Raw genomic sequence first — 27,358 nt, forward strand, 5'->3', positions numbered from 1 at the left:
TCATACGCCACCGCTCTCCATCCCTTTCTGAAGCCTCTCTCGCCGTAGGAGGTTTGCGTAGGAGCTTGGAATATTTTTCTAATCAGCGAAGAGTCTCTCGGCTCTGGTGATAACTTGCAAAGCGCAGAGGAGCGAGAGAAGGGAAGAGGGATGACTTTTTCTAAGGGAACTAACGGGGAAGAGGTTAAAGGCGAACGGTGAGGCACAGCATGAAAATCCCGGCGCCGTCTGCAGCGCCGTCAAAAAACACGCTGGCCCAAAAAGTTCTTTGTGCCTTTTGAGGCAAAAGCTATTCTGGTGCTCTTGAGGATAAAGAATGGGGCGGGGGGGAGGGGGAGGAAGTTTCGTAATCCATGTGCCCTATTTAAAGAGACTTTCTATTTTTTGTTTTAAAACTTTTAATAACATTGCGACCGTAACTCGCTCTCCTTCCCCAGCCCGCACGTTTACCCTGCTCCGTCGGATGCGCCGTGGTGCGCGGAGAGCTTTGCAACGTTCCGTACGGGCGTGAGGAGCGGGATGCCTGCTGTCGTGGCGAGGGAGGTGCGGAGAGATGGGCATCTGTGTCCTTGCACCGCTGCATCCCTCCATCTGCGGTGTGAGGAAGGATTGCTGCCGTCTGGGAACGCAGATGGTTGCTCTGGGCTTGCTGGGGCAGTCCTGGTGCACGCGGCGGGAGCTGTGGACAGAATGCTTCGGTGGCGCTCCCGGGAGGTGCGCGGACACCAGATGGGATGGAGAGACTCTTGGCAAAAGTATATCGGTGGTTTCTGGTTTGATCACTGCTTACACCATCGCTTTCCACATGCTGATGGCGGTGGGGCAGCAAATAGCAGCGGGTCCTGTGCCTGCGTAGGGTGCACTGGGGAAGAAAGGGTTGGAAGCCCTGGAGATGCCCTGGGGAAGAAAGGGTTGGAAGCCCTGGAGATGCCCTGGGGAAGAAAGGGTTGGAAGCCCTGGAGATGCCCTGGGGAAGAAAGGGTTGGAAGCCCTGGAGATGCCCTGGGGAAGAAAGGGTTGGAAGCCCTGGAGATGCGCTGGTCTCAAGAGCTCTTGAGTTGTGTGAGAGGTGAGCAGCAAGGCCTGACGTTGCTTGTGATAGCGCTGATACCGAACCCCCGTGGAGAGGCGTTGGGCCACGCTCGGCTGCATCCCAGCCTTAACAAATGGGAAAAATAACACTCATGGTTTTAAAAATTAAACGTTCCCTTTAATTATTGAGGATGAATAATTTTCATGCAAATTGAGCCGGGATGTGTGTTTCCAGAGCGGCACAGCGGAGAGCGGTTACGTCGTGGGGTGGCCGTGACCTGTGAACCGAGAGGCTGTTCGTTATCTTTAGCATTTTATGAATGGTACCCCGGAGGGAGGGACACAGGCTGGTGGAGAGAGTTGGCTGAAGAAAAAGACTTTAGGTTGCACTGGTGGCTTCCCCTTCTGTTGCTTTAACTTGCAAACCTGGGGTGAGTGTAGGTATGTTGTCTTTACATACCTGAGCATGGGTATTTTGGAAGCCTCCTGGTGAGGAGGGCTGTAATTAAGGGAATAGCTGCGCAGTGATTGCTGCTGGGGGCTCTCCTGCTTGCTGCGGGGAAGGAGGTGTGGGCAGAAAGTCCTCACGTCTTTGAAGGTGGAGAGGGGAAAATGCACCCTGGCTTTTCCCAGCAAATCGATGGTCTCTGTGTCAAACTTGAGCTTCACGGGACGGTTTGGCACAACCTGATGTGTGTGAGAGTGGTCCCGGCTGGGCACCCCCAGGTGGACACTGCGTCACCGGCTCTCAGCATCGCTTTGGACCACAGCGCACCTCATATATGAGGGGTCTAGAGAAGAAGTCTCATGAGGAGCGGCTGAGGGACCTGGGGGTGCTCAGCCTGGAGAAGAGGGGGCTGAGGGGAGACCTTCTCGCTCTCTACAGCGTCCTGAAAGGAGGGGGTAGCGAGGGGGGGGGCGGTCTCTTCTCCCAAGGAACGGGCGATGGGACAAGAGGAAAGAGCCTCAAGTTGGGCCAGGGGAGGTTTAGGATGGATATTAGGGAAAATTGGAACCGGCTGCCCAGGGCAGTGGTGGAGTCGCCATCCCTGGAGGGATTGAAAAGCTGGGCAGACGTGGTGCTGAGGGCTTTCAAAGGGCTTTGAGGACACTTAGCGGAGGGCGGGTGCTGGGGGTTGTGTCCAAATATCCTCTGTGATTAAGCTCCTATAAATATTTTCCTTTTCATAATGGACTGTCAGCATTTACCGTTTCCTGGTTTTAAACGCTGTACAGTTTGTCAAACATTTATCTCCGTCTTAAATTAAGTCTGGAGATAGAATTCCTGTTAATTTCAAATCAATATGGAAGAGGGAGAGAAAGGAATTGCAGTCTAGCCCTTCTCTTGAATCGATATATTCTTTAAAAGCTGAAATGTTAACTAGATCATAGGGTTGGGTTTTTTTTTGTTTGTTTTTTTTTGTTTGTTTGTTTTTTTGCCATTTTGAAATGTAGCTTGTGTTTAAAGAATGTATGCATTTCCCCCGAAAATCGCTGATGCTGGTGAGTGTTGCGGCAGGCACGGCCGCCCGCAGGCGTTTCGCCCAAGGCGGGCAGGATGGGACCAACCTTTGCCGCAGTAATGCGGTGTAACGTTGTTCTCCCCGTTCCTGAGCTCGTTGCCTCTTCATAACTTCTTTTTTTTTGTTGTTGTTCTGTTTTGCAGAAGCCTTTGAAATTGTAGTACGGCATGCAAGAAACTTCACCAACAGCATGTTTAGGACCCACTACCACAGCATGGGGCCCAGAGCTCTTAAGTTTGTTGGAGAACTTTTTACTGATGTCTCGCTGTACATCTTGGGCTCCGACATCAGTGTTAATGACATGATCAATGAGTTTTTTGACAGTTTATTCCCTTTGGTTTACTCTCACTTGATGAACCCCGGCTTCCCCGATCCCTCCGTGGAAATGACGGAATGCCTGCGGGCAGCCAGGAGAGACCTCAAAGTCTTCGGTAACTACCCGAAGATGATGATGACGCAGGTGTCCAAGTCGCTGCAGGCCACGCGGGTCTTTCTGCAGGCACTCAACCTGGGGATCGAGGTGATCAACACTACCGACCACTTAAAATTCAGCAAGGACTGTGGGCGAGCGCTGCTGAAGATGTGGTACTGCTCGCACTGCCAGGGGCTCCTCCTGGCCAAGCCCTGCGCCGGCTACTGCGGCGCGGTGATGCACGGGTGTTTGGCGGGCGTCGTAGAGATCGATAAGCACTGGCGAGAGTACATCGGGTCTCTGGAGGGGCTGACCAAAGGCATGCACGGCATCTATGACATGGAGCACGTCCTCCTCAACCTCTTCTCCTTGGTGCGGGATGCGATCGTCTACGTGCAGAAGAACGAAGGAAAGCTCTCGACAACCGTGAGTTGTTTTCTGCAGTTCCCCTCGCTCGCTGCCGCGGCAGGGCTGGGTTGTGTACCGTGAGCTCTATGTGTTGAAACCAACCTACCCCTTTCCTTCCAGCCAACAAACCCAAAATGCTCCCATTACCAGCTCCTCTCTCCTTCCCTCCCCCTAATTTTCTGATTTTTTTTTTTATTTTTTTTTTTTTTAAAAACTCTTGGTGCCATTTGAAACTGGTGTTTGTGGGGCCCGGGTTTCAGTGAAGAGCTTTGTCTCTTTTCGGGTTGGTCGGAGCAGAAGGGTGTGGAGTCGTCCTGGCATCAGCCTTGTAGCTGGGGTGTGAGATCGGAGCTGAGATGTCCCAGCATCTTCACTACTCCCTGGGCGCTCTACTCGCCTTGGGTAGCTCTGAAAGGCTGGTCCTGCTCTCCGGGTGTCCCCTGCCTCCCTTAGCATCACTAAAATGTACCTCCAAATAGATGCCAGGTGGAGACACGTCCTGTGGCATCCTCTGCATCCTGATGTACTAAAGGAGATGAGGTTTTCCCTCTTTTGGTAACTCATTCCAGTTTTGCACCGCATTTAAGCCCAGGGATGAGGTTATTTCTTATTTATTAGGAGTGACTTGACTCTTTAAAAACAGATTGTGTGAATTTCTGAGCCTCCGGAGAAGTTGAGGCTTTCTTGTTCAGAAAATCCTGCTGCCCTGTTTGATAAGCCAAGGACAAATGGACTGTGGGAACGGAACGCTTGTTTTGCCGAGGAAATTTTTCTTGAGAGGCGATTGAGCTGCTCCGTGCAGGTAGGGGAGAGTCGGGGACGGGGGCAAAGGTGTGGGAACGTTATTATAGTTTGTATAAAGCCACCGATGATTAAAATCTGCCACCGTTTCCCTGTTAGCTGCTTGTTCCCTTCATTCTTGACTCCTGCTTACAAAAGAACAGTGTTTATGTAGGTCACTGTAGTACTTGCACCGTAAGTAACTCTATCTTTTTGGGGGACCGTGGAAATGTGTCGGCTTATGGATTTGGAGGGATGTGGCATTCAGCCAGCAACACTCTTCTCTGCTGTTTTATGTGCTGTCTTTGCTCGGTGATTGCCCGAGACGTGCCACCGCGCATAGGCGGGCTGTGAAATAACGTGGTGGCACCCGGGCGCTTTCACGCCCCCCCCGGGTGGTTTGGCACACATGGTGCCAACTCCCTTCGTTGCTTAGAAAGGATTTAGAGACCAACCCTCCGGTAAGCTGGATTACTCTTGTGTTGCGTTGACCTGGGGACAAACTTTTTAGAAGGGCTTGTTGCCACAGGACAAGGGGTGATGGCTTTATACTAAAAGAGGGAAGATTTAAACTAGATGTAAGGAAGACATTTTTTACGCTAAGGGTGGTGAAAGGCTGGCCCAGGTTGCCCAGAGAAGTGGGAGATGCCCCATCCCTGGAGATATTCAAGGTCAGGTTGGACAGGGCTCTGAGGAACCCGCTGTAGTTGAAGATGTCCCTGCCCATGGCAGGGGGGTTGGACTAGATGACCTTTAAAGGTCCCTTCCAACCCAAACTTTGTGATTGTATGGGCAGGAGGAGGCTGTGGCTGGGGTTTGGTGTTTTACAGCAGGCTGCCCAGCCTTGCTCGTGTCCCTGGGACCGCAGGGAGGTTGTGTCTGACGGGGTTCTGGGGGCAGCAGCTCTGCCGGGCATGACTTCTGCTGCCGGGGAGCCAGGGCAGGCTCTTCTGCCGTCGGTCAGGTCTGAACCTCAGATCTCCCATCAACCCTCTCTGGAACAGCAAAGGAGCAGAGATGGAACTGTCGGTTTAGCTTGAGGTCAGGTGAGATGGAGAATTCATCGTGATAACGATGCCTACGAGAGAGAGAACCCAGCTCAACTCTGAGCCCGGTTGGCATTTCCAGGGCAGGAAGAAACAAAACTTACTCCTACCTGTGGCGTGAGCCTGTTTGATCTCAGAAGATCCGTTGACGTGTTCAGCCGCGAGCCAAAGCATCCCCCGTGTTTTGCAGCAGCAAACCCGCCGTGCTTGTAGGCGCCGAGGCAGAACTGAAGCGTTGCCCGCACAGCCCGCGTGCGGGGTTTTACAAGCACACACACGTGCGTGGCTGTATGGTCCTGAAAGGGTAAGCGCTTGTTCTCCCGTAATTCTTGTTCTGTTGGCACTTTTTCTTGAAGGCGTCCACGTATACGGTGAAGGGAGACGACTGTCAGTTATATTCGCGAATATTGAGACTTTGATCTGTCCGCAGAGACTGCGTTTGTGGGAGGATGAGTGGAGGGAGCGCCACTAAAGTCAACGCGAGCCATGGCAGTAGAGCCATAATCTGCCCATCCTCTGCCAAACCAGAACATAAATTGACTTCCTTTGAAATAAAAAAATCGCTGAGCGTTACAAACCCATTCAGTGCTTTCGGACTTGATAGAGCCGTTTGAATTCATTAGTGCCATATGTAGTTAGGGACTTATTTAAACATAACTCCTCTTGATTACTTAATACTTGAGTGATCCTTTTATTTGCTCTACAGATATTTTTGAGTTATAGGAGTGCAGAGGAAAAAAAAAATCCAAGCCAAGCAGGTCAATTGTCTGGCAATTGTCACTAAAAGAGAATGGCCACTGGGTTTTTAGTTTAGTTTTGAAACGTTGATGTTGCTCAGCTGAGGCTCTTATGTCAAACCAGAGCCCAGAGCATCTTTTCTTTTTTTTTTCTTTATTTTTTTTTTTTTAAATGAATGAAGGTATGAGCTGTTCAGTAGAGGAATAGGGCAGTGATGGAAGTGCTGACAGCCTTAACCACAGCGTTGCAGATGCCCTGACTCTGACAGCCGGTCTGCATCTGGGATCCGGGGTAAATGTCTCTGCCCGTCAGTGATAGAATAGTTTGGGTTTTTTTCTTTTTCAGCTGTGCTGGAATGAAAGTTTCTCCAACTTATCAGCACATATTGAGTTTCACAGAACATACCCGGAAGCAAAGAGTTGTATTTATTGTTATCCTGTAAATACGATTGTTTTTAGACGCTGTTGTTATATCACAGTATAAAATGCCGCGGGAGTTGTCTTTGAAGATGCGGGACGTTGCTCTCACGCTGACTTCTCATATCGACCTCTTTTATTACTGACCTTGGCCACCACTGCCTCTGTAGGCAAAGTTCAATGCACCCGTATGTTGTTAAAGATAATGACAGGTTATTTAATTGTCATTAAAATCCCCTGGAATTATGGAAAACTTATCTCCCGTGCCCGTAGTGATTATATAGCCTGAAGAACAACACTGCTGCCCTTGCCTGTCCTTTGGGCTTCCTTGGTTTTCTACGGCATTGGTGGCGCTTCTGCGGCAGTAGTTTTTCCTCCCGGTGTTTCAGGTCCTTGGGTGCATTACCCGACTGAGCATCCTTCCTCCGTGCGGCCGCCCCTCTCTCCCCCTCGCCACCCACCCCCGGGCTGACTGCAGGGGTTTGCCCGGGGACCTGGACCCATTTTATAGCTGGCGGCAGACCTGGCTACAAAGGGCAGGTGAACCTGAGCTCCAGAGGCGTTGCAGAGCCTCCAGGTCGGTTTCTGAGGAGCTCCGCGGTCCCCAAGACCAGGGGTCCATACTGTTAAGCTGCTTTCGGAAACTGCGCGCCTGCAGGCGTGGGTTTTAAATGTAAGCCGTGTTGCTCCCGGTACGTAAACAGCAACGCAGAAGAGTGTATTCAGTAACATTACGGCAATAGGCGGTTTCCATCCCAAGCCTTGCTTTAACAGTGAATTTGTCAGTGAGGGTGGTGTTAGGCCTCGGTTTTTTCCACGATTTGTCCGTTTAAAAACTTCAGCCTTAAAATAGGCTATTAAAATACTTTATCAAGGAGGCTGGGTCTCAGGAGGGACTGCGTACGAAAAAAAGTTCTGCCTAGGGCTATATCTATATACTATCGATTTTCCTATTTGCTGCTTTTTCCCTGGTTGAAAACGTGCCTGGTACGTCCACCCTGTGTAGACATTTTAATCACAAATGTAGGGAAGAGTGATTTTTTTTTTTTTTTTTTTTTAGTCTGTTTGTGCTTTCTGCCACAAACGAAGACGATTGGAGAGATGCGGTAGAAATGAACTTCATAAAATATTCAACCCCCCCACCTCTTGAAGTTAGTGCTTTTCTCTGCTGTTGGAAGTACAAGAGAGACGCTGGGTCCGGTTGTTGTACATGGCTAATAGTTGACCTCTTCTGGGGTTCTCTACCTTAAGCCAGCGCGGCAAATTTCTCTGGAAAGCTTGCAGAGTTGAGGTGAAGACTCTTGATTTGACACAGATATTAATTTACCTATGTATATATATATTTTTTTTTTTTCTTAATGCTTTTCCCCCCTCCCCATAACTCCTCAGTTTTGGACCCGTCCCAACAGAGTGGGACACAACGGGGCAACTCGTAGCACAGCGAGACACGAACCGAGAAAGATGTGTGGCTTGGGGTGAGGCTGGCGCCGTGTATCGCGCGCGAGGAGGGGGACGCACCGCGGGCGTGCGGGCTCAGAGACAGGGATGTGGATTTTGGCTGCGTTAGCTGCTGTGCCCTGCACGCCCCGCAGGGCACGTGTCCCCTCCCAGCCCTTCGGGTGGGGGTGGCAGGACTTCTCCTGCCCTTTAGCTGTCGTGTGGTGCCTCTCCGTCTGGACACGGAGCTGCAGGCGCCGATCCCCGGCTCGCACAGCGGGACTCTCTGCTTGGCAGGACCCGTACGCGTTAGTGTAATTAGGGTCGGGCGCAGACGATGCTGCGGAGTCGGTGTGTCTGTAACGAGACTGAATCTGGGAATGAGAGCAGGTCGCAAAAGAACGTGAGATCAGTCTTACAAGTCTCATGGAAAAAGTACGTTACGAAAACCACCGGCAGCCCACCACCAAAAAGACATATTGAGAAACTGCAGTTAGTCCAGGCTTGTCAGGCAGGTGTGCCCCAGCCTGGGCATCGGCATCGCCAGGGAGAAATGCAAAGACGGGGGCTGAGAGCGCTGCCCAGCTCCTGGTGCTCCGCTTGCCGTTAGAGAGTCATAGAATCATCAAATCGTTGAGGTTGGAAGGGGCCTTTAAGATCATCGAGTCCAACCATCAACCCAACACTGCCCAAACCCACCACTAACCCACATCCCTCAGCACCACGTCTGCCCCTCTGTTAAATACCTCCAGGGATGGTGACTCCACCACTGCCCTGGGCAGCCTGTGCCAGTGCTGGACAACTCTTTCGGTGAAGAAATTTTTCCTGATATCCAATCTAAACCTCCCCTGGTCCAACTTGAGACCATTTCTTCTTTTCCCATCGCCTGTTCCCTCCCCCCCCTCGCTACCCCCTCCTTTCAGGGCGCTGCAGAGAGCGAGAAGGTCTCCCCTCAGCCCCCTCTTCTCCAGGCTGAACACCCCCAGGTCCCTCAGCCGCTTCTCATGAGACGTGTGCTCCAGACCCCTCACAGCTCCGTTGCCCTTCTCTGGACATGCTCCAACACCTCAGTGTCCTTCTTGTGGTGAGGGGCCCAAAATTGAACACAGTACTCAAGCTGCAGCCTCACCATTCCCAAGCATATGGGGACAATCGCTTCCCTAGTCCTGCTGGCCACACTATTCCTGATACCAGCCAGCATGCTGTTGGCCTTCTTGCCCACCTGGGCACACTGCCGGCTCATATCCATCCGGCTGTTGACCAACACCCCCGGGTCCTTTTCTGCTGGGCAGCTTTCCAGCCACTCTGCCCCAGGCCTGTAGCATCCATGGGGTTCTTGTGGCCCAAGTGCAGGACCCGGCACTTGGCCTTGTTGAATCTCATACCATTGGCCTTGCTCCATCGGTCCAGCCTGGCCAGACGCCCTCTGCAGAGCCATCCTACCTTCCAGCAGATCAACAAGCTCATAGTGTCCATGGGGTTGTTGTGACCCCCATGCGGGACACGGCACTTGGCCATGTTGAACGTCACTCTGTTGGCCTCGGTGGAGGTGTGCAGCTCTACCTGCAGAGTGTTGCCTAGCAAGGGAAGAGCAGGGAGCTCAGCAAAGTGTTTTAATCCACTCAGAAGTGATGACTGAGTTTCTAGAAGACCCTGTTAAATTGCAAAACGAAGGGTAGCCAGACCTTTCTTCAACCGATGGCGCCCATCCGTGCTGAGGAGGGGAGCAGGGTACCGGCACCGCACGGGAGCAGGCGGCCGTTCTCGGTGAGCGGGTCCCGGCTGTGCTGCTTCCCTGCAAACACCTTTCAAAGGCTGCCGAGCTCTGGGTTAACTGCGTTATATAGGGCAACGGAGCTGTGAGGGGTCTGGAGCACACGTCTGATGAGGAGCAGCTGAGGGACCTGGGGGTGCTCAGCCTGGAGAAGAGGGGGCTGAGGGGAGACCTTCTCGCTCTCTGCAGCGCCCTGAAAGGAGGGGGTAGCGAGGGGGGGGGGGGGAGGGGTGACCTCTTCTCCCTGGTGACAAGTGATAGGAAGAGAAGAAATGGGTTCAAGTTATGCCAGGGGAGGTTTAGATTGGATATTAGGAAAATTTTTTTCATGGAAAGGGTTATCAAACATTGGAAGAGGCTGCCCAGGGAGGGGGTGGATTCGCCATCCCTGGAGGGGTTTAAACAGAGGGTAGAGGTGGTACTCGGGGACGTGGTTTAGAAGTGGTTCTGTCAGGGCAGGTTAATGGTTGGACCTGATGATCTTAAAGGTCCCTTCTGACCTCATCGATTCTGTGATTCTATATAGCTGAGCCGCACAGGAGGTGAAGCAAAAACGTGTAAGTAAAGGGACTTTTGGCACCCAGGGATGAAAATATGACCTGTCGCGGTACGCAGCGGTTCAGTGCGTTTGTCGGCACGGTGATGCCGGTGCTTTTTTTCCCTGGATGCTGCCCGGGAACTGCTTTTGGAGCCGTCTCACCCGCCGACGTGCTGTGGAAGCTGTTTTGCTCGGCGGCTCGCGGCGGCAGGGAGCTCCGGCGGGTTTTCCTATCTGCTAATGGATTTCTTTCTGTGCCAGAGCTGGCAAGAGACGTGCGAGGAAAGCTTTGAAATCGCGGCGCTGTTCGAGAAGTCGTTCCCTCTGAGACGCCGCCGTCGGTTTCTTTGTGCTCTTGGTGCGGGTTGCGTTGTGCCGGCGTGGCTCACGGGGCCGCCAGATGGATGCGCAGCCTCTCCGTTCTCACGTCCTTTGGCGGCAAAGTTTAATCCTCAGGCCCTTCTCTAATGCTTGCTGGTAGCTCCCTCCCTTTTTCACTTAAAGCGGGAAATACGGGTGAGGTTTTGGTTTTCAGCGAGCGCCGACCCGCTCGTAGCTATCCCGAGGTGTGTTTATCCTGTGCTTTCGTTAAGCCTTTTGCGATGGGCGGTGTAACGTGCCTGATAAAGCGCGTTAAAGCGCGCAGCGGTTCCCACTGCAGGACGAGGATAAGCCTGGTCACTGCGGGCAGCATCAGCACCCTTCCCGTTCCCGTGAAAATACCTTGGGCGCGTTGCGATTGCTTGTCTGAAGAGGTTTCAGCTATTGAAGACGTTCTGAGAGTTGGGGCAGCATACGGCAAGGCGCCGAGCTGGACGGTCTTGACTCTGCTCTAGAAGTCCCCGCGTCCTTGGCGGCTTTGGCTGCTGCTGAAAGAAAAAGGACAAAGATGATTCACGCCTGCGGTTTTGTGACCCGCCGTCAACGATTTTGATCCAGCGACTTTGGCCCGCTGCTGCCGGCCTTAAACCTTTGCCTTAACGTTCGAACGCGCAGTAGCGAATTAAGGGGTCGCGTCTCGTTTTGGGAAGGAGGTTTGGCACGGATGCTCTTGCCCATCACTTGCCTCTCTACGGGAGCGAAGCTCAAAGGTTATTCTCAGCTTAGTGAAAGTTTTACCTCTTGTCTGGCCTGGCGAGGGAGGCCGTTGGTGTCATACTTAATTAATTCACTGCTAACGAGAGCTTTGCCGCCGGAGGTCACGGGTAGGCACGCTTGCATGGTCTTTGGTCAGCCTTGCCCTTTTTCTGCTGGGATCCAGCGTGGGCAAAGTGGCATGCTGGTCTCCCCTCCTGCTTGCCCTGATGGCACGGTGAGACTTTGGGTCAATTTGTCACCAAACTGGGTCCGGACAAAGCAGGGCGAGCGCCTGGGGCTGCGCGGAGCTGCTAGGTGGAAGCAGTGGTTGTGGCCAGCGGTGCTCAAACCTGTCCGTGACAAAGCCGGAGGAGGTGGCATTGAATAGCAACACGGGTTTAATTTAAAATAGTATTTGATTTGGCTTCTGTCTGTAAACTTTTCAATTGTCTTCTCCCTTTTTGCTCTCCTCTGTCCTTTTAACTGGACGTGTTGTAGCCTCTGGCATGTTGTGCCATTTCAGTGGAATTTTGCAGTGATGCTTTTTTTTTCTTTTTTTTTTTTTTAATTAAAAGTAGAAGGTGGCTGCTCGCGGTGCCGCCTCCTCCCTGCGCGCCCGCGCGGCGGCACGGGGGAGCATCCTTTGACGGCGCGTTTGATGCCCAACCCAACTTCGCACCGAAGCTCACACGAATCTCGTCGTTGGCTTCAGTCAGGGGCAGATCACTCAGCCGGCGGCGACTTCATCCCCTCTACTCTGCGGCTTAAAAAGAGCTTTTTAAGGCTGCTGCGTTTTATGGGCGGGAATATCACACGGCGCCCACTGAGCCTGGCTTGATCCCGCTTCAAACCATGTGGTGGCTGCAGCGCCCGCGGGTTGCACGCGGTGGGACGCCTTGCATCTCTCCCGAGCCGGAGTCAGAACAAGCCGAAAGAGCTCGTGCAGGTTAATTACCGCTTCTGTGTACCTGTTTGCACGTGGCGTGCCTTGGCCTCCTCCTTGGTTGAGTGGAGGAGCTGATTTGTGGTTGTGCAACTGGCTCCCGGTGTTTAAAACGATATTTGGTTCTGAGATGAGTACAAAGAGCTAGCAGAGGTAGTGGTACGATGGTACACGGCTCTGCCATATTATGCAGCTTGCTTCGGTGCATCTTCTTTCTGCTCATCTCGCCTTTTCTTTCGCTCATCTCTCCTTTTTTTCTCTCTCATCTCTCCTTTTTTTCTCTCTCATCTCTCCTTTTTTTCTCTCTCATCTCTCCTTTTTTTCTCTCTCATCTCTCCTTTTTTTCTCTCTCATCTCTCCTTTTTTTCTCTCTCATCTCTCCTTTTTTTCTCTCTCATCTCTCCTTTTTTTCTCTCTCATCTCTCCTTTTTTTCTCTCTCATCTCTCCTTTTTTCCCTCCTCTTTTCCCTCATTTCTCCTTTTTCCCTCCTCTTTTCCCTCATCTCTCCATTTGCCCCCTCATCTCTCCTTGTTTCTCCTCTCCCTTTTTTTCTCTCCTCTCCCTTTTTTTCTCTCCTCTCCCTTTTTTTCTCTCCTCTCCCTTTTTTTCTCTCCTCTCCCTTTTTTTCTCTCCTCTCCCTTTTTTTCTCTCCTCTCCCTTTTTTCCTCATCTCTCCTTGTTTTTTTCCTCATCTCTCCTTGTTTTTTTCCTCATCTCTCCTTGTTTTTTTCCTCATCTCTCCTTGTTTTTTTTCCTCATCTCTCCTTGTTTTTTTTCCTCATCTCTCTTTTTTTTTTGTTTTTCCTGTCTCCCGTCACAGCTGTATTTGGCAGCTGGACATGGGATGCTTCGGGACGTAGGAGAGGCGGGAGCTGGTGATCATGTCACCCAAAGCAGTCTGTGCGCCTTGCCGGAGGGGGTGCACGGGGGGGGGGCGTCTGTTCCTTGGGCTCCGGGCTTTGAAATTTCAAACCATCTCATTTTGTAATAAATTGTAATGGTCAAGGATATAATGGGAGGTCTTGAAGTAGATTGGATTTCAGCGGAAAAACCCCTGAGTTTGAGGCTGAACCAAAGATCACAGCGTCAGAAAGTTCCCTCCAGGTGTCTTGCGGCTTCAGGAGCCGGGGGGGGGAGCGGGTGGGGGGGGGGAAATGCCCCTCCGAACCGAACCGAACGGGGAGGGCTGAGGCACAGCCCCATCGCTGGGGGGGTGTATTTGCAGTGAAGCTTTGCAGCTGAACCTCCTGCAGAGTTAAACCAGGTTTATGCTCGGGGTCCTTCCCGACATCAGGGTTTGGGTCACCTGGAGGATGCTACGAGCTGGTGCGTGGCAGAACCAGGAGGCTTTTTGCTCCGGGCTGACCCGCCTGGACCGCAGAGCAGCCCGCAGAGGAGTTGTATCCACGGCATGAACCGCCTTTTGTCTTATTTAGCTCGGTTCAGAGCATCCCCCCCCAGAGGAGCCGTCGCCCCCAATGCCTACTGGGGAATCAGGGAGCTGCCTCTGGGATTCTCCCTCAAAACTGGCTGCGCATCTTTGGTTGATCAGAGAGGTGAAATTCCCCAAGGATCAGCCCGGCGGACACGGCTGCTTCGTGCGGATTGCTGCACCTCCCGCCACCTCTGGTAACACAGATGCCTTATTAGCAAAATATATTCCGGCCCGTTTCCTTTTCCCGCAGATTTTTATCCTTGCTGAGACCCGCGGCTTTGCCCCCCCCCAGACTCCTGCTCACCCATATCCATCTCTTTGTGCTTTTTACGCTAAACCCTCTTTTGGTCCCATCACCCGTGCCCCCGTTTCCACGCCGCCCTCCATCGGGGGTCCTGCGCCGGTTATCCTTCATCTTAACGGCGCTGAGTTGACTTCCAGTGCCCGTAAGCCCCGGGAGCGCTGCTGCCTTGAAACTAGAACTGACTCCCCCATTAGCAACGCTGATGAATGAGCCAAGAACAAACCAGAAACTTAAAAGCCGCCCTCCGCAAAGCAGAAATGGTGGAGCTGGAGCTGCCCGGGAGGAGCAGCGGCGTTTTGTTTCATGATGGAGAGGATGAGGGGTTGGGTTTTGCTTCGTTTTGAATTCTCCGCTTTGGGTGCGGTGCTGTGAAAGGGGGAGGAAGAAAAAGCAATCCAGCGGTTGGGGAATTTAACGATTCTTTATGCAGGTGTATCTTTCTAACCTAATCAATTTTCACACCTAATTCTCTTCCGTGGTATCGGCGGTGGCAGAGACGATGCTCTTAAGCGCTGACCCAGCGAGGGCGAGCGAGGCTGGTGGTTAGTGAGGATAACCTGAGGGGTGACTGATGGGCTCTGAGTTACGTCTTTCTGAAGCTTATTAACTCTTGAACTGCACGTATTGATCTGCATCCCTGTACCAATAAACTTCGCTCTCCAGAGCACCCGGGAGTAGATGTTTCTGTAGATACCTCAACTGACGGTGCTGGTGTTCAAGTCATCCTTCCTCTGTCTCCTCCCTGAGGGACAGCTGAAAAAAGTAGGTGCTTGAGGACAGTAGGAACCACGAAAGGTGGTGCTGGGATGGCTCCGGCCAGCAAAATGGCACCAGCAGCTCAGGGCAGACGGGTCCAAAAGGGTTTTCATGGCAGATGCTGAAAAATCACAGAATCATAGAATAGTTTAGGTTGGAAGAGACCTTGAAGACCATCCAGTCCCACCCCCCTGCCCTGGGCAGGGCCACCTCCCCCCAGCCCAGGTTGCTCCCAGCCCCGTCCAACCCGGCCTTGACCACCTCCAGGGATGGGGCAGCCACAGCTTCTCGGGGCACCCTGCGCCAGGGGCTCACCGCCCGCACAGGGGAGAATTTCTTCCCAATCTCTCATCTAAATCTCCCCTTTTCCAGTTTGAAGCCATTCCCCCTCGTCCTATTGCTACATGCCCTTGGAAAAAGTCCCTCCCCAGCTCTCCTGGAGCCCCTTTAGGCACTGGAAGGCTGCAATAAGTTCTTCCTGGAGCCTTCTCTTCTCCAGGCTGACCCCCCCCACCTCTCCCAGCCTGTCCTCCCAGCAGAGGGGCTCCAGCCCTCCCAGCATCTCCGGGACCCCCTCTGGCCCCGCTCCAACAGCTCCGTGTCCTTCTGCCGTGGGCACCCCCCGAGCTGGAGGCAGCACTGCGGGGGGGTCTCCCCAGAGCAGAGCGCAGCAGAGGGGCACAATCCCCCCTCGCCCTGCTGGCCACGCTGCGGGGGATGCAGCCCGGGGTGCCGGGGGCTTTGTGGGCTGCCAGCGCACATTGCCGGCTCAGGCACGTCTCTGACGTCCAGGACATCTCTGAGCCTTGCTCCATGCAATTCTCATGGCTGGTTAGAAGCCGGAAAGCACTTCAGTGCTTCTACCTGAAAATTTTCTTGCGAGTTTTTTCTTTTCCATGAGTTGTGGAAATGCCTGGCTTACAGCTTGCAAGGTAGAAAGTAAAGAAGATGACCAAAAATGCATTAAAAATATGTAGTCCTTTTTTTTTTTTTTTTTCAATCTAATGCTTCGCCACCCCTCATTTTGGAATTGTTGCATATCAATTTATTGGAATCCGCTTGTCGTAATCAAATTCTAGCCCTCAGTTTGACGACGTTAATAAAGGTGGTGTGATAAAGTCGAATTCATTTCATTTCTCTCTGCAAACAGCCTATTGTTGAATGAGTCACTTTAATCTATTAATCAGACTTATAATATAGCAGTGTAACGAGGTTAAAAGTGCACAGCGATTTCCATTTTAAATATATTCTCAATCAAGCAGAAGCTAATCTAATGCTGTAAGTCATCCCGTAATTCAATTGCACTAACCGCAGCACATGTAAAAACAAGATGTGTTACAACAAAGTCTCGAAAAAGCCCCGCAGCTATTTATATCTTTGTAGAAAATAATGATTTACATTTTCAATAAGCCCGATTTGTCTTTGGGAAGAATGTAATTCCTTTATCACCAAGAAGAATCTACTGGGAGTCTTTTTACCTTGTCTGCTATGTTTTGGGTAAGTTATCTCGGTGCTGACCTTTCGTTGGATTAGGCTAGAAGTGACTGTCAGGGAAAAAAAATAATTAATAGGGATCGGGTAGCTTCAAAAGTAAGAAAAATCAACAAATGAGGGGGGGGGAAAAAAAAAACAAACAACACAAAGAAAAAAAGAACACGGGGCCTTCCCGAGCCCTTTGTTGGCCTCGAATGGATTAATTTGACCAGCAGCTATGCGCTGCTGTGCGGAGGCATTTTTACCCCTTTCCATTAATAACAATTATTACGCCTCTGTTCCAGGCTTTGCCTGGGGAGAGCCCGGAGGCTGGATAACGCGCCAGGGGGGTCGCACCGGGCTTAGCCGGAAAACAAACAGTTGTCAGTATTCCGCTGAAGGTATCGAGCAAGTTAAAAACCGGTGAAATGATGTGGTGAGCGCCGGTGCCTCCAGCCTTGTCGTTTTAGTGGGAAGTGGTCTTTGGAAAGAGAAAAGTGGATGGAGGGAGGAAAAGGTGGCTGCGGGGGAGGTGGTTCCTATGGGGTGGTGGAAATCAGTTGGGTTTGTGGTCCTTTGTACGGGACGGGTGGGTGGGGAGGAACGATGGGGTACCGAAACCTTTGGGGTTGGGAGGGTTGTCTGTTCAGGGCAGGAAGGGAAGGGCGTTTTAGAGTGAAAAATGCTATTAGTGGCGTTAAAAACCTTTTGGGATGGTTTCGGTACGAGCGTTTATTGAAGTATAAATCGGAAAAGCTGCGTATCCCCGTGAGCGCGGTCTGCGCGGGTGGCAAAACGGCGTCGTTGCTTTTTACCTGCTTGTTTTGATATCACCAGTTAAAGCAGGGTTAGCAGTAAGCCCTGTGTGGTCTGTTTTATATAAATATTACGCTTGCTATTGGATTGCTGATAGGAGGGAGGGAGAACTAATTAAGGAGATGGGACATCATCAGTAGATTTTTCTTCCCTGAGATTTTATGAGCAGTAATTTGAAAAGAGCCATATTAAAGTCACCGAGGAACGAGTTAATGCTGCGTTTCTAAGAATATTGCCCTTCTACTCAAAGATTATATTCAAGAATAAACAGTGTACAGTAGCTAATTGCTAGCTGACACATTATAATGGCTTTATTCTTCCAAAATTGAATTGGTCTGGTTTAAAAAAAAAAAAAAAAAAAGAAGCGGAAGAAATCATGCGGTAACTTTTTAATTATTTAACGATGTATTTCTCAAAGAATAATTGAATCTGTGCTCGGGGCTGGGGGGGGGAGGTTGGACTGGTAGGTATTGACCACATTTGCAACCCAGCTGACGCGGCTGCTGTTAAATAACCTATTATCGGTCCTGTCTCCGGCTCGCCGGCTTACGTTCCGGGCTGATGGCAGGTATCTGTTTTTCCTCCCTAAATTAAGCTGCTAGGAATTTATTTCTCTGGGATTGTTCCTTTCTGCAGCGCCGTAGGCACAAACAACGGTGCGATATTAAAACCCACAGAAATCTGCGAAGGAAACCAATTAACTCCGGGAAGGAAAATAACAAGCGCGCGGCGCTCGCCGGGAGCCGCCGTGGTCCTGCCGGGCTTTGCCCCTGCGCTGTTTCTCCTCGCCCCAGCCTGGGCAGCGTGGGGGGGACGGGGACCTGGGGGGGCAGTGGGGCCGTCCCGGGCTCTGTTCACCCCGTGGCTGCTGGCGAGATGGGGTAATCCCAACCTTTCCACCGCTGACTCCTCCAAGAGAGCCCGAGCTCGCAGCCTGCGCAGAACTTGCTGCTCTCAAAGGGGTTCTGGCGCTCTGCAACAGGTTGAGGGGCAGAAAGTAATTTATTTTATTCTATTTCATTTTATTTTATTTTATTATTTTATTTTTTTAAGTTCTTGGTAGAAAGTGGTAATCCCTCAAAGCCAATTCCTCGCTTTGCTTCTCAGTCCGCGGGGATGGAGTTGCTTGCACCAGGAGGGTCTTCTTTGGGGTCTGCAGGAGCGATCGTGCAAATATTCCAATATTGTTGTGTAATAGCGATGCGTTCAGCAGCCTTAGCAGAAACGGGCTTTGCCACCTTGCATTCAGATTTTCTCGCGAGTTAGTTGTTTCAGTGCTAATTTTGTAAACCAGCCGGAGCGCGTTCAGGCTTCTCGGGGAATCCGAGTGCCGCGGGTGCGACGGCAGCGTGGGGGGAGGATCAGCCATGCCCCCCAGCCTCTGCCGTGCCCCCGCGTTAGCCACGCAGCACAGCGGGGGCTCGGGGCTTCACCAGCAGCTGGCCTTCAAGTGCTGTCATGTTTTGCCCCCAAATTCAGCTTCAGTCAGCCTGGCATGCTCCTTGTTTGCTCTGGATTTTGTTCCTACATAGAATGATAGAATGGTTTGGGTTGGAAGGGACCTTGAAGATCATCCGGTCCCACCCCCTGCCCCAGGCAGGGCCACCTCCCCCCAGCCCAGGTTGCTCCAAGCCCCGTCCAACCCGGCCTTGAACACCTCCAGGGATGGGGCAGCCACAGCTTCTCGGGGCACCCTGCGCCAGGGGCTCACCGCCCCCACAGGGGAGAATTTCTTCTTAATATCTCATCTAAATCTCCCCTCTTCTAGTTTGAAGCCATTCCCTCTTGTCCTATCACTCCATGCCCTTGTAAAAAGTCCCTCCCCAGTGCTCCTGGAGCCCCTTTAGGCACTGGGAGGGGCTCTGAGGTCTCCCCGGAGCCTTCTCCTCTCCAGGCTGACCCCCCCCCACCTCTCCCAGCCTGTCCTCCCAGCAGAGGGGCTCCAGCCCTCCCAGCATCTCCGGGACCCCCTCTGGCCCCGCTCCGACAGCTCCGTGTCCTTCTGCCGTGGGGACCCCCCGAGCTGGAGGCAGCACTGCGGGGGGGTCTCCCCAGAGCAGAGCGCAGCAGAGGGGCACAATCCCCCCTCGCCCCGCTGGCCACGCTGCGGGGGATGCAGCCCAGGCTGTGGTTGGCCTTCTGGGCTGCAGTCGCGCATTGCCGGCTCGTGGTGAGCTTCTTCCCTTTTGCTCCGTTGTCACCTTTCAGGCAAGGCTGACTTCTCTTTCCAAGAATAAAGCCCGCGTTTGGTTGTCTAAGAAACATCATATTGTGTTAGATTTAACTTAAAAGCATAACGGGTGCATTAGTATGCTACGGGGCCGTGTTCCAGGAAACGTCTCCGCTTGGGAAAACTGCCTAAGCGTGTGCTGAAAATTAAGCAAATGCTTTTTCCTTGGCTGTCCCCGTGGGCCGGCTGGGCTGGGTCTCCGAGCCCTGGCTGGGCCACCAGCCGCCCGCCCCGCGTTTTGCTGCCGAGGTGCCACCCTACGAACCGGAATACCAAATTGTGTGTTAAATACGGAATTAACAAAACACTGGAGGGAAACACCGACTTGAAAAGTTGTGCTTTAATTATATGTCGTGGATTATAAAGGCAGAAGGAACAACTGTGATCGTTTAGTCCGACTTCCTCTCTACCTATAAATAACAATAAACAGCCTTTTGCTTAAACACAAAGCAGCTTTCTCTGGTGGATTAAACGCTGCGTGCTGGGGACGCCAGAGAGGAGAAACATCTTGTTTGCATTATTTTCTCTAGGTTTGAAAGGGCTCGGCTCCAGCTGAGGTCACGGTTCCTTTGAGGGAAAGGGCATCCCGCGCTGGGAGAAGGTGGGTGAGCCCAGGGGTCGGGATGTGGTGGGACACAGCGTGGAGGTGCTTCGGATCTGGGCATCGGGTCCTCCTGGGGATGGCGTGGCATGCCCTAACGGGACCAGTGATGGAAGCGCAGTGGTGGTCTCTGGGAGCCTACAAGAAAGCTGGAGGGACTTTTTACAAGAGCATGTGGTGATGGGATGAGGGAGAATGGCTTCAAACTGGAAGAAGGGAGATTTAGATGAGAGATGAGGAAGAAATTGTTGACTGTGGGGGCGGTGAGCCCCTGGCGCAGGGTGCCCCGAGAAGCTGTGGCTGCCCCATCCCTGGAGGTGTTCAAGGCCGGGTTGGACGGGGCTGGGAGCAACCTGGGCTGGGGGGAGGTGGCCCTGCCCAGGGCAGGGGGGTTGGAACTGGATGGTCTTTAATATCCTTTCCAAACCAAACCATTCTGTTTCTGTTTGAACCCTGACACGGCAGGGGGAAGCGTAGATGGGGACCATCCAGCTTCAGCAATTAGCTCCAAGAGTTGAAACTCTTGTGCTCCCCACTGCTCTTCTGAGCTGCTGCGCCCACACCCTTCTGCAGGCTCTGGGGTGGAGTGGCCCTCTAACCGTGTGGAGCATCTGACCTGCCAGCTCTTGTGTCACCTCTGTCGCACCAATACATGTGGCTGCGTAGGGACACATCCTGCTCCTTGCCCTGAGGAGCCAGCACTTTCCCAGTGAGTCCTTCGGTTGGACCAGGGCACGGTGAGCGCCTTGGGCAGCACCGTGGGGGTAGCCGTGCTGTTGTCTCCTCTTCCGTCAAGTCTTGAGCCCTCCCTTATTTTTCTCTCGGTCGGTGGCCAGAGCTGTCTTTGCAGACAAGAAATGAGGGCAGGGAGGGGGGTCCCATCGGTCTTCCCCGGGCCCCGTCTTCCTGCTGTGACGCGGCAGAGAGTCTTGTGATGCTCTGCGTGACGGATGGGATATAAAAATGAAGTGATGTTTCCTTCTAAAATGAAGTTACGTTTCCTTCTAAAAACGCCTCCTTAGTCCGCAGGGGTTTGAGGACCTGGTCTTCAAACCAGGTGGTGATGGTCTTCAGCGTAACCTGGTCGGGTAGCTGCAGGGGTCCCTCAGCGTTTGTAGCGCGCGTTTGCAGCATGTGTTGGGGCGTCACCGCGGGCGCTGGTGTGACAGGCGCTCTGTTATTCTAAGCATTAGTGTTTGTGTGCATTTTACACGTTATAGCGTTGCATTATTTAAAGGTAATGCATTATTAAACGCTCCTCTCCTCGGCACGGAGAGTAGGTCACTTCCTGCGACTCCGCGCGAGTGAGTTAGGCTCTTGTCTCTTATGTAATCCTTGCAAGGTGATGTCGGAATAATGCAAACCGTAATGCTATAGGGCTGATTAATAACACTTAGTACTCCATTAACGAGGAATTTTAGTGAAATGCGCGTAGAAGGCATCTGTGCTATCGTACTCGGCTTGTTCCTTCTGCTCGAGTGCCCGGAACCAGAAGAATAATCATTACTTAGTTAATAATGATGCCATGCGCTTCCTAAAATAAAGGCTTGTAAATTCATTTTTATGCCCATAATCGTATTTTCTGCTGTGAGAAGAGTGAGGGAGCGGGGAATTGTCTCTTTCCCGTCTTCCTTCCTGACACAATGTATATAAAGATTACAAGCATATCATAAGAGTGTTTGTCCTAGCTAAATGTTCCTTCGCTTCGGTTAATCAGCGTTCGTTTGCGAGCGCGGCGCGCCGTTTGTGGAAGGCGATGCAATCACGGGGGTGGTGTGGCAGATTTAAATCAGTAATAAAAGCCCTGGGGAAATTAAGAAGACAAAACATTAACCACAGGCTAAACATTAACATATATTAGCATTTTTATTACACCTGTAGAAATGGTAAATGGGCTTGGTTACTACTATTAAAAAGTTTATGTTCTGTCCCACGTCGTCGCAATGTATAGTTTGGGTTTAAGCCCTTTAGAATTTAATTAAGCGGATTTCTATAGCAGCGCTTGAGTAATGGACTTCAGGTTCACTCTTATGGTGACTTCGAAGATAAAGAACGCGTTTGTGCCCCGTTTATAATGCTGATCATACGCAGAGTAGGTTGTGAAAAAGAACTGGGGAAGAAGCAGCAGTGCAGGCAGCTGTGTTACTGAGCCTTACTGGTCAAACTGGGTTCCATGGCTGAACGATGCGCGGGGTTTCGCGGGCACCCGTTGGTTCCTCGGAAGGCATGCACGTTTTCTTGAGGTCTGCGGTCGTCTCCGCTGTGCGTACCGTAGCAAATCACCCTCTCGGAGGCTGTGTTCGAATCAATTATAATAGTTAATCGCTTTTCAGTTTAACGTGCGGCTTCTCCCAGAGGAAACTCGGGAATAGGTATAAAATGACATATGTGAACTCCGGAGAGCAGAGGAGATTGTGGGAGGAAATCGTCAAAAATGAGGCCGTCCCCTTGAGGGGAAAAAAAAACAACAAACCAACAACCACCAACCTATTTCTTCCCGGAGAGTGAATCTATAAGCAGAAGAGTTCACCGAGAAGACAAATGGAAACTCCATGTAAAGTTTAAGCAAAGGTCAACTTGAGCGAGCTCTCCTTCAGAGCAGAGTGGAGCTCATGGGCTGAACGAGAAGCGGCGGCAGCAGCGGGTGTCCAACGCTCTCTCACGCACCCTCTTCTCTTCCGAGGGGAAGCTGATCAGCGCTTTTTTTTTTTTTTGTTATAATCTTCTAGAAAATTACCTTTAAAACGCTCTTACCCTTAAAGGCGATGCTCAGATTGCCGCTGAGGATCACACGGGTGCTGCCTTCCAATCTTTCCCCACCTGGGTTTTGCTTGCTGATGTGCCAGGCGAGAGGTTTTGGCCCCCCGCGGCCGCTCGGCCACGTGCCTGGGCAACGGAGTGGCTCCGGTGGGTGGCCCCGGCGCTGCCAGCGATGCCGTCCTGCCGGCGCTGGGCTGGGGGTGCCCGCGGGGGCTCTGCCCTCCATCAGCTGCGCTGAGGCCGTGATGCTTTGCGTAGAACCAGGTACTGTGCTCACTACTCTTTTTCTTTTTTTTTCTTTTTTTTTTTCTTTTTTTTTCTTTTTTTTTTTCTTTTTTTTTCTTTTTTTTTTCTTTTTTTTTCTTTTTTTTTTTCTTTTTTTTTTCTTTTTTTTTTTCTTTTTTTTTTCTTTTTTTTTTCTTTTTTTTTTCTTTTTTTTTTCTTTTTTTTTTCTTTTTTTTTTCTTTTTTTTTTCTTTTTTTTTTCTTTTTTTTTTCTTTTTTTTCTTTTTTTTCTTTTTTTTTCTTTTTTTTTCTTTTTTTTTCTTCTTTTTTCTTTTTTCTTCTTTTTTCTTTTTTCTTCTTTTTTCTTTTTCCTTTTTCCTTTTTCCTTCTTCCTTCTTCCTTCTTCCTTCTTCCTTCTTCCTTCTTCCTTCTTCCTTCTTCCTTCTTCCTTCTTCCTTCTTCCTTCTTCCTTCTTCCTTCTTCCTTCTTCCTTCTTCCTTCTTCCTTCTTCCTTCTTCCTTTCTTTTTTTTTTTTTTTTTTTTTGACATAATTTAACCTTAGCCCGGTGGTCCCAGTTTCTGTTGGCTTGTGGGCACCCACGTGGACCAGTGGGACCTTTGCGGTTGCCATGGTGGCAGATCTGGTCCCTGGCTGCTCACGGTGCATCATTCCCGACAAATTCCCGACAGTCCTCCTCTTACCTTAAATTAATGGGGAAGCGTTAAAGAGGGCTGATGGTGCCACTCCATTAGCTTCGTCCCTGCGCTCCTCTCAAAATCGATGTTCCTTCTGAAGCGGAGCCGTTACGTGGCGCGCGGCTCCCGGGGGCGGCGGGAACCGGCTGCTTCCCCATCCGGCGCGGGGACGGTCGGCAGGTGGGGGACCGCGGGGTCCCCGAGGAGCTCTGCCCGGCCGGCGGGCACGGGCTCCCCCTGCCCACAGGATAAAGAAATGGGGCGGTGGGTAGCGGTCGGCTGGAGGTAAATGGTTCCCCTTGTGGCCCCGGTCACGCTCGCGTAGAGGAGGCTAATGAAATCGGGTAATTAGTGAGTTTTTTTAATGAGCAGGGGCAGGGAAATTTAGCTTTAGCTCTTAAAGTATTGGGGGCTTGTAAAAGTTCTGGGCTCGAGGAAGGTTTTTTCTGTGTCCCATCGTGGCGGTTTTTTGGTGGACTGGCAGATTCTCTTAAAAAGAAAAGAACCCCCCCACCCCCCACCGTTGCCTAAACCCCACACTGCCGTTTGGTTTCCTTATTCATTTTTTTTTTTTTTTTTTTTTTTTTGTGGCCTGATGTTTCAAACTTCAGCCTCTTCTGGGGCTGTGTGTGATGCGAAATGAGAGAGCGCACGGCCCTGGCGCTGGATAGACTTTAGATAAGGACTGGTGTATATACTTACGATCCCGCCGACAGCGTGCGCAGCCCGAGGAGGAGCGCCGGCACTTCCGTTCTGTCGATTGGCTTTGGATTTCCCATTTGTAACTGGGTGGCGGGAGGCAACCACGTAGCACCGCTGTCGCTCGAGGTTAGTTTAGCGCACGCGATGAGATGCGCCGCCCTCCTTTTGCTCTCGCTCTCGCGGGCATCCCACCTTGCCGGGGCTCTGGCTGCCCCTGCCCCGCTGCTCCTGCCCCAGCGATGCCTGGAGAGCTGCAGCATCTCACTTTTTCCCTTCTCTGACCCACCCTACAGCGGCGTTTTTCTGGACTTCTTAAAATTTGGAGCTGGCTTTGTAATAGCGGTGATTAGGAAGAGACTGGGGAAACTGGGTTCCTGCGTTCCTGAGCTCGCAGCGGGGACTCAAAAAGGGGTAAAGATGGAAACAGGATTTCTGAGCCGCCGTCCTAGGGACCGCTTGTGGCCCAAGCAAACTTTGGCAGATGGTTTGTGAAATCCTTCCCTCTCCCCCCCCACCCCCCACCCCGAAAGCGCACGCGATGCCGTCCCTGCGAATGAGCAGGCAATCTGTTACTTCTACATTCTCTCACTTTATTTAAAGTTCAAATCTCAGCCGGCTTTTTGTTTGACTAAAATGTGACAATCATTTCACCGTGACTTTGCAAGATGGGCTGCAGGGTTGTGGGTTTTTTGTTTGGGTTTGTTTGTTGTTTTTTTTTTTTTTTTTTTTTCTCCCTGAAAAGGTTAGTTGGTCCTTGAATAAATAAATAAGTAAAAAATTGGATGCGTTGCTCAGACTTTTCAGCTCCTATCTGTGAAGATTTCATCCGCTGTCCCATGTCGGGGCTAGCACGATGCTGTTTGTGGTGCTGTCCCTCGCCGGAGCCCGTGGTACCCAGAGCCGAGCGGGGCTGCGCGGATGCGGCCGAGCCGCGGTTCCCGCGCAGGAGCCAGGAGCAGAGGGGCTGCGACACCTTCGGTGCCGGGTGGGAAATGAGGCAGCCCCGGTCCGCCCGGCCGCTTCGCTGTTTGAAGCGCCGTTGTTCTCCCGGTCGCTCGGGCCCTCCCCTCACATTCAGCATCTCAGCATCCCTGGGGGGAAAAAAAGCCTTGATCCTGGACTTGCTCTTCTCTCGGGATACAAGAGGCTTCGCCAGCTGAAAGGCGGCTTTGGAAAGAGCGGGGGGAATCAAAGGGAGTCATCAAAACCGGCAGCTTCAAATATCTGACCTTTTCCCGCTTCTCTCCTCTGCTTTACGTGCCGGCGCAGAGCGTGGTGCAGCGATGCTGCTCTTGTGACGTTGTTTGTTCTGCGCCCACCATGGCTGCCCCATCCCTGGAGGTGTTCAAGGCCAGGTTGGACAGGGCTTGGAGCAACCTGGGCTGGGGGGAGGTGGCCCTGCTCAGGGCAGGGGGTGGGACTGGGTGACGTTTAAGGGCCCTTCCAACTCCAACCATTCTATGGTTGGTGTACCCTGTGTTTCCCCGAGGTGGTTTCACGGCAGGTCTGGTCTCTGACCTCCCCGCAGGCTTGGAGGGCACCTCTGGGGGGGTGAGGGCTGCGGACCCCCGTGCATCCTCGCCCTCTCCTGCCGATCTGCCCATTGCGGGGGCCGTGGCACCAGCCAGCACAGAGGGAGCGCGGGATGCGCAGACCCATTCTGCAGCGGTGGAGTCTCGGCTGTCCCAAATACCCTTGTCCAAGTCTCCTGCTGCCCTGAGATTTCCTCCTAGTCCCGGCGGTCTGCATCAGAGGACTACCTCCAAATTTTATGAGAGGCACGAATGCTAAAGGAAAACCCAAAAGGCAAAGAAAGCAGTTGTGTTTGTTTTTCTTACTCCCTTCCTGCCTCTGGTTTTTAAGCCTGCGCATGATTCGAGGAGGGCGGTAGGGCTGATTACGTTCTTCTGCAAGACTCGGGTTTGGCAGGACGGAGAGGAAACGCAGCCAAGGGGAAGGCAGCGGAGAGAAAAACCAGGTGAGATGCTGCAGAAACTGCTTCCCCGGCAGCTGCAGGAGGAGCCGCTCCGGCAGAGGGGACCACGCGTGCAGAAGGGACCGGTGGCAGCATCTCTTCGCACGGCGCCGCCAACCAGCGAGGGCAGTGCCCGGCTCCCAGGAGGGTTCCCTTCTGCTCTCCGTTGTACGGCAGCCCGAGCAAACGAACTGTGCTGCCCTTGATAACGAAAGAGGTGACATTACTAATTTATTTGCCCATCCAAACGCGGGATGTAATAGAACAGAATTAATCTCTTCTCTTTACACATCAGATGCTTGTAGCTTCGGGCGGCAGGTGGGCTTTTAGCCTGCGGCGCGTGGCTAACTGGGAGTTTAGCTGTGCCGCCTTGGTTCGGTGTGGGGTGAAGATAAACGAGGCGCTGCAAGGAACGGGCGTTTTATGGGTACATGGTTGGTCCCGCGCCTGGACGCGGGTGGTAGGATGAGGGAAGAGGGGTTGGTGTTCGCTGCGGTGCCTTCGTGATCCCAGGAGTCGGCCGAGCCCCCTTCGCGAGGCAGCGTGGATGAGTCCTGCAGAACACTGCAGGGTGGTTCAAAAGGTGATTTTTCCCGGTGGTGGCAGTGCCCTGGGGGGGACACAGCTGTCCCTCGGTGGTCTCCCAGAGAAGGAGATGGCTCAAATCCATCGGCAGTGGGGGCTGCCACGGTGGCCGTGGTGCTGCTGGCTGAGTCTCGGGACGGCGGCCGCGCGGGAGAGCTTTAATGAGGCATTTTGGATTCCTTCCCTCGCTGCTGCAGCCCGTTACCGAATCATCTGTATGCTAATGAGCTAATTTGTGTCATTAACAGAGCCCTGTTAATCAAGACCTCCCGTGGTATGACCGGGCTGTAGCCACAAGGCTTGCTGTAGTTTAGGCTCTGATTTTATTTATTTATTTTTGTTTTTTAATTAGTACCGATGTGTGTGATGCTCATCCCTGGGCACCTGCAGCGCGGCCCGTGCGGATGCTGAGCTGCCTCGCGGTGCAGAACCCGGGTCGCGGGATCTACCTTGAGAAGAGGAGGTGTTTCCTAAAAGCCCGGCAAGAGCAGTGGGATGTGGAGTCCCGCGGTGCCGCGGCTTTCGGCAAAGAAGGAGCGGGGAACATCTTGAGCCCCGTCCTGCCGGCATGAGCTTAACCTGGCACCGGGAGCTCTGCCGGTCGCGCCTGCAGCTCGGGGGTTTTGATGGTCACGGGGCGCTTTGATGCCTGGAAATCGTGCCTGAAACGTCCTGC

The 27,358-nt window shown here is 52.2% G+C and overlaps 1 protein-coding gene across 1 annotated transcript in view; it reads left to right on the top strand.

The window, feature by feature from the left end:
- Positions 1-27,358, top strand: part of GPC3 (glypican 3) — a gene marked incomplete at both ends in the record, with an annotated part of 173,015 nt that overhangs the window by 81,544 nt on the left and 64,113 nt on the right. The window contains one exon of the mRNA XM_082488168.1: positions 2,699-3,393. Coding sequence (XP_082344294.1) covers positions 2,699-3,393 — 695 coding nt within the window. The remainder of the gene's footprint in view (positions 1-2,698; positions 3,394-27,358) is intronic.

This window comes from Vanellus vanellus, assembly GCF_965231255.1.
Source record: "Vanellus vanellus genome assembly, chromosome: 10".
NCBI lineage: Eukaryota > Metazoa > Chordata > Aves > Charadriiformes > Charadriidae > Vanellus > Vanellus vanellus.